We start from the raw sequence: 7,166 nt of genomic DNA on the forward strand, positions 1-7,166 counted from the left end.
CTCTATTTGAGTAAAGTGAGGTTCATTTTCGACCTTTATTTGAGTGAAATGAGGTTCGTTCTCGACCTCTATTTGAATGAAGTGAGGTTCATTTTCGACCTCTATTTGAATGAAATGAGGTTCGTTCTCGACCTCTATTTGAATGAAATGAGGTTCGTTCTCGACCTCTATTTGAATGAAGTGAGGTTCGTTTTCGACCTCTATTTGGATGAAATGAGGTTCGTTCTCGACCTCTATTCGAATGAAGTGAGGTTCGTTTTCGACCTCTATTTGAATGACCGGGTAACGGCACCATAAGGGATTTCGAATATATAAAAGAAACGAGTCATTTTATTGACGAAAGCCGTGTGCCTCGTTAAAAAACCCCTCTCAATTAGTGTGTTTTTCCTGAGGTGGGAAAAGAGTGCATCGTGTATTTGTACAAAGTTTAACTGAAGTAAAATTTGAGGTGGGTAGCGTTCCAAGTTCGTGGAACGGGCTTCCCGCTGAGCTCCTCTAGCCGGTAGGCTCCGCTTTCCAGGTTTTCTGCGACTCGGAATGGGCCGCCCCAAGTGGGTGCGAGCTTCCCGTCCGACGTGTCCTTTCGTGCTTCTCCGAGTAGCCGCCATACCAGGTCGCCTTCCTGGAAAGACCGGGGTTTCACCCGGGAGTTGTATCTCCGGGCAGCCCAGAGTTTGCAAGCTTCTGCGTGGATTTGGGCTTCGTCTCGGAGCTCGTCTAGCAGGTCGAGGTCTGTTGCTAGCTCGTGGTTATTTTGTTCATTGTTGAAGACTTGGCGTCGGTGAGATGTTTGTCCGACCTCTACCGGGATCATTGCGTCGGCTCCATAAGTTAGTCGGTAAGGTGTTTCTTGCGTGGTTGACTGTGGGGTGCAGTGGTATGCCCAGAGGATGCCGGGAAGCCTGTCGGGCCACTCCCCTTTTGCGTTCCCTAGCCGTTTCTTGAGTTCCCGGAGGATGACCTTATTGGCTGCTTCGGCCTGGCCGTTAGTTTGAGGGTGCTCCACCGAGGTCGGCAAGTGCTTAATTCCGAGTTCTTGGAGGAAGACTTCGAATTCTTCTGCGATGAACTGCCGCCTGTTGTCAGTGACAATAGTGTGAGGAATTCCGAATCTGCAAACGATGTTTTTCCATGTGAATTTTCGCACGTTTTCCGTGGTGATCTTGGCAAGTGGGCGCGCCTCGATCCACTTGGTGAAGTAGTCGATTGCCACCAGGAGGAACTTTAACTGACCCTTCGCGGGGGGGAAAGGCCCAAGGATGTCCATTCCCCACTGGGAGAAAGGCCATGCTGCCATCATGTGGTGAAGAGCCTCGGGGGGCTGTCGATGCGCGTTGTCAAACTGCTTGAACTTTTTGCATTTCTGGATGTAGTTTTGGCAATCTGACTTCAAGGTGGGCCAGTAGTACCCAGCCCAGAGTACCCTGGCTGCCATCGAGCGAGCTCCGGAGTGCATTCCGCATACTCCGTGATGAATTTCCTTGACAACATAGTCTGCTTGAGATATGGTCAAACATTTGAGCAGTGGGATGAAAATTCCGCGTTTGAATAATTCACCGTCGATGATGGTGAACTTTGCTGATCGCATTCTCACCTTCCTTGCCTCATCCTTATCTGTAGGCAGGGCTCCATCTTTTAGGTAGTTTCATATGTCTGTCATCCATCCTAGCTCTTCGCTGTCGTTGACATTGACAGTTTTATCATCCAGGCTGGGTGAGTGCAAGGTTTCCTGGATAATGGTTCGGTGTTGCCCGGGCTTTTTGGTACTGGCGAGTTTTGACAATAGGTCTGCTCTGGTGTTCTGCTCTCGCGGTACGTGTTTTATGGAGAACTCATCGAAAGACGAGATCTGTTGGGTTGCGGTATGAAAGTATCTCTGTAGGAGGGCGTCCTTTGCTTGGTACTAGGGATGGCAAATATACCCGTACCCGCGGGTAATACCCGAACCCGTCCCGACTTTGACGGGGAATACCCGGTTTGACCGGGTACGGGTACGGGTACGGGTAAAACCCGATATATTAAATCGGGTACGGGTACGGGTACGGGTATGTACTTACCCGCCCCGTACCCGTACCCATACCCGTCCCCGTTCTCATTTTTAATTAAATACTCACTTTTAATTTAATTATATTAAAGAATTTTAGTATTTTTTATGTGTAATTATTTATTATAATATGAGATAGAGAAATAATCTAATTATAATTATAATATAATTAAAAAAATAATTTAAAAATATTATATTTTAAAAAAAAATAATAATAAAATAAAAAATTTGACGGGTACGGGTACGGGTACGGTATACCCGATACCCGACGGGGACGGGGATGGGGATGAAAATCACATACCCGACGGGTACGGGTACGGGGACGGGTATGGATTTGGCTCGCGGGGACGGGGACGGGTATCATGAAACCCGTACCCGCCCCGCCCCGTTGCCATCCCTACTTGGTACGTTCCACCAAGCTGTTCTACCATGAGTTTGGAATCGCTGTTGCAGCTTACTCTTCGAGCTCCGAGGTCCCAGGCTAATCTTAGTCCGGCGAGGAGAGCTTCATACTCTGCCTGGTTATTAGTTGCTTTAAATCCGAACTTGAGGGATTGTTCCACTGTGATTCGGTTTGGTCCTTCCAGGATGATGCCTACACCTCCTCCTTTGGAGTTGGAGGATCCGTCTACATGGAGGGTCCATGCTTGGGGTTCTTCTGTGGTGGCCGGCGTGAGCTCGGCTACGAAGTCGGCCAAACATTGGGCTTTTAGAGGTCCGCGGCTTTCGTACCGGATTCCGAACTCTAACAGTTCTATTGACCAGGCAATCATGCGCCCGGCAAGCTCAGGCTTTCGTAGGATTTGTTTGATGGGGTAGTCGGTTTTGACTACCACCTGGTGGCTTTGGAAGTAAGGTCGGAGTCGCCGGGCTGCGGTGACCAGTGCCAACGCCAGCTTTTCGACCATTTGGTACCTTCTTTCGGTGTCTTGGAGGACCCGACTGATGAAGTAGATTGGGGTTTGAGCCTTCTGATGCTCTTGTACAATGACGGCGCTGATGGCGCCTTCTGCCACTGCCAGGTAAAGAAGGAGGTCGGTGTTGTGATCCAGCCTTTGCAAGATTGGCGGGGTTGTGAGGAAATTTTTGAAGCTTTGGAACGCTGCTTCACACTGGTCGGTCCACGAGAAGTCTTTTGGTTTCTTTAACAAGGTGAAAATTGGTCCCGCCTTCTCCGCGAGTTTAGGGATAAACCGGGACAGTGAGACCAGCCGTCCGGCCAGGCGTTGCACCTTTTTTACCGATTGTGGGCTTTGCATGTGTATGATGGCCTCGCACTTCTCGGGGTTTGCTTCGATTCCTCTACTGGTGATCATGAAGCCAAGAAATCTTCCTCCCCGGACACCGAAGACGCATTTCTCCGGGTTGAGACGCATGTTGTGTTTTCTGATCTGGGCGAACACCTCGGCAAGGTCGGAGGCATGGTCCGTTGCCGAGATGGTTTTTACCACCATGTCGTCCATGTAGACCTCCATGTTTCGCCTGATTTGGTGGTGGAAGACTTTGTCCATCAGCCGCTGGTAGGTTGCCCCTGCGTTTTTGAGGCCGAAGGGCATCACCCGGTAACAGTAGTTGGCACGATCAGTGATGAAGGACATGTGTACTTCATCCGGTGGATACATCATTATCTGGTTATACCCGGAATAGGCGTCGAGGAAGCTGAGAAGGGCATGCCCGGATGCTCCGTCGACTAACCTATCGATGCTCGGCAAGGGGTACGAGTCCTTGGGGCATGCTCTGTTGAGGTCGGTGTAATCGACGCACATGCGCCACTTTCCCGAGTTTTTCTTTACTAGGACTACGTTTGCCAGCCAGGTAGTGTACCTGACTTCCCGGATGAAACCGGCGTTGAGCAGTTTCTGCGTTTCAATGATGACGGCATCCCGCCTTTCACCGCCGACCTTCCTCTTTCTTTGGGCGACCGGCTTGGCCTCTTTGTGTATCGCTAACCTGTGGCAGATGAAGTTGGCGTCTATGCCGGGCATGTCAGCGCTGGACCAAGCGAAGAGATCGGCGTTCCTGAGGATTTCTTCCTGGAGTTGTTGTCGTAGTTTGGGGTCTAATTGTTTGCTGATCTTTGTTGTTTGGCTGGGGAGCTTTCCAATTTGGAGATCGTCGAGCTCATCGACGGGACTGGGCCGCTCATCGTGAGCGTCGGATCTCGGATCGAGGTCGGTGGTTCCCTCGTGGTCAGCACGGGTTAGAACAGTGAAGTCGCTTTTGTGTTGTCTGATTGGAAGGGCAGTTTCTAGGCTGTCTACGTAGCATTGTCGCGCTTCCTGCTGGTTTGCTCTGATGGAGATGATTTTTCCGTCGTGCCCCGGGAATTTCATGGTAAGATGCGGGGTGGACACTACCGCCCCGAGTTGGTTTAGGGTTGACCTGCCGATGATGGTGTTATAGGTGGAGTCGGCCTCCACCAGTAGGTACCGAACCAGGATTTGCCGGGAGGCCGGCGGTGTTCCGAAGGTCGTCAATAGGTCCACTCGTCCTCTGGGGTAGATGGTTGCTCTTGCAAAATCGACCAAATGTTCGGTGTGAGGTTGTACGAGAGAGTGGGGAATGTCTAACCTGAGGAATGTTGGCCAGTATAGGACATCGACCGAGCTTCCCTGGTCGACCAGGGTCCTGCGAACTTCCCAATTGGCTAAAGTTACTGTCACGACCATGGGGTCGTCCTGGTTTGGACTGATTCCGACGTAGTCGTCGTTGGTGAAAGATATGGTGGGCGAGTCTCGGCGCACAGTATGCGTGGCGGGGTGTACGCGGTTGACTTTGCGTAGGTGTTCTTTCCGGGACGAGCTGCTAGCGCCGTCCCCTGCGAAGCCGCCCACAATTGTGCTTACTAATTGGTTTGGGGGGCTAGGCCCTGCTTCCCGGTCTTCCAGGTCCCGGACTGCCTCGCCGGGGCCGAGGGGTGAGTCGGAGGGACGATCGGGGTACCGCCATTGGGTTTGAGCGTGGACAGTTGTGCTCTTTAGGATTGTCAGGTTGGTGACGCGGGTTGAGTCTCCTGAAGCTGTATGTTCGTTGCTCATTTTGCTTGGGTGCTTGTCTGATACGGTTCTTCGTACGGACCGTGCGGGTAGCCGATAAGAGCTTGGTCTGATCGGCCCCACGGTGGGCGCCAAATGTTCTTACTGGAAATCTGCTGTAGAGCTGATCCGCCGGGTTAGATTGGTGAGCCTCCTTCGCTAGGTGTATTGGTGCTCCGAGATGGGGGAGGTACCTGCAAAAGAGACTCCGATGCTAAAGTTAGGGTTTGTATGAGTATGAGTCTCGTATATATGTAATGCACATACCTTTGTGTGAGTTATGGTTGTCCTGGGCCTTTGGGCTTGAGATAAGATATATCATGATATGATATGATATAATTGAAGGGCGGATCTGGTCTGGGACGAGATCCTCGGAATCAGGTATGATTCGCTCAAATGTCGGGCTGACTTCATGCACCGCGTGCCCGGGGTTACTTGTTTGCAACACTAATCCGGGCTAGGAGCCCGGGTGCGAAGTACGGTTAGTACATATATATTAAACGTACAAATTTTTAAATGAATATATTTACAAAATTTAATACTTATATATTAGAATTTATTATTGTGTTATATTAAATATATGTTAAATATAAATAAATATTTTATTATTTTGTTTTGCACACACACTTTTAATTTTTAAACATATTTTAAATTAAAGTATGAAGTGAATAAATAATAAGATAGTAAATAATTTAATCATTAAGATTAACTTAGTGATTGAATAAAAAGATATTAAAATAATTAGAAATATGAGGATCACGATTCAATTTTTATTGAGATCATCTTTATAAATTTTTTTTATCTTTACAAAAGAAAAAAATAATAAATATTTTTTAAAAAATATCTTCTTTTTTTTTATAAGCAAAAAACGTAATATTAAAAAAGAGAGCACAAATGGTACTCCAACTTATATACAAAGTTAAGGCAACTGTTAAATACATATCAATGACTCATTTAACCAATTTATGTATACTAGTTGTCCTTCATTCAAACCCGCTGGCAACCATTTCCATGACCTATATTTGATAGCATCTATAATCTCTCCAACATTTACTAACACATTGTTAAAGACAATGTTATTTCTATGTAACCAAATACCCCATATCACACCTACTCAGATAGTTACTACATACCTCCACTTCTTTTTCCCACCCACAAAACCACACATATCCAATAAGAGATCCTCTAAACACTTTGACATACATGAAGAGAGACCCAACCAATACCAAATCGAATACCATATACCGCTCGAAATAGAACAATGCAAGAATAAGTGTTTCACCTCTTAGTCTTCATGATTACATAGGGCACAAGATTCATTTAAGAATAACATACCACGTTTCACAAACCCCTTACGTACCGACAAAACTTGTAATAATAATTGTCAAGAGAACACACTGACCTTTTTGAGAACCAGTACCTTCCACATGACGCAATGCCAAAACCACACCATTATTAACAGCAAAGCTTTTTTAAAAAATATCTTATAATTAACATAAACAATTTTTAATTAAACTTTCCTTATCTTTCCACTATTTAAACCCATTACCCAAACCGGAACCGTTACCATAACCAAACAAAACAAAACAAAACGGTATCCATCATCAGATATTACTTCGCAGCAAATCAAGAAACCCAACCCTTAGACGTGTCAACCACCTCCACGACCATTTCTTATCGTTAACATATACTTCCATTTCTTTTTTCTTCTATCAAAGTGAGATAATTATTGATTTTGTGTCGTATCTTTTGTAGGAACAAGAAAAAAAGCATGGCCAAACAAGGCCTTAAGAAGGTATATGTTAACGATGAGTAATGTATTCTTACATGCTTCAAATAATCAGGTCACCTTTTAATTAGTGATTTAATTATCTTAATTGCTTGCTAGTTGCCACAGTATCAGAATTTCTTCAGCTTTGGTGCAGTGCTTTTATTTTCTATCAGATTGTGAAGTTATAGGAATTGAACTATAGCAAACATATGAATATGATTACAAGATCCTGCATTAATTCACCATCCAATGATCCAATATTTATTAAGCTTATACTTTATTTAATTTGTTAATTAATGTATGAAAATAGAATTAA

The 7,166-nt window shown here is 46.1% G+C and overlaps 1 protein-coding gene across 1 annotated transcript; it reads right to left on the bottom strand.

Annotated features, from left to right (window-relative positions):
- Nucleotides 1-427: 427 nt before the first annotated feature.
- LOC109806929 (transposon Tf1-107 polyprotein) lies at nucleotides 428-5,082 on the bottom strand. Its single transcript, XM_083069919.1, has 3 exons — nucleotides 3,624-5,082; nucleotides 2,460-3,575; nucleotides 428-1,614 (listed from the first exon to the last, which is right to left on the bottom strand). The coding sequence occupies exons 1-3, from the start codon at nucleotides 5,080-5,082 to the stop codon at nucleotides 428-430; spliced, it is 3,762 nt and encodes a 1,253-aa protein (XP_082926045.1).
- Nucleotides 5,083-7,166: the final 2,084 nt, after the last annotated feature.

The sequence above is a fragment of the Cajanus cajan genome, chromosome 2 (genome assembly GCF_000230855.2).
Source record: "Cajanus cajan strain Asha chromosome 2, NIPB_CcT2T_4, whole genome shotgun sequence".
NCBI lineage: Eukaryota > Viridiplantae > Streptophyta > Magnoliopsida > Fabales > Fabaceae > Cajanus > Cajanus cajan.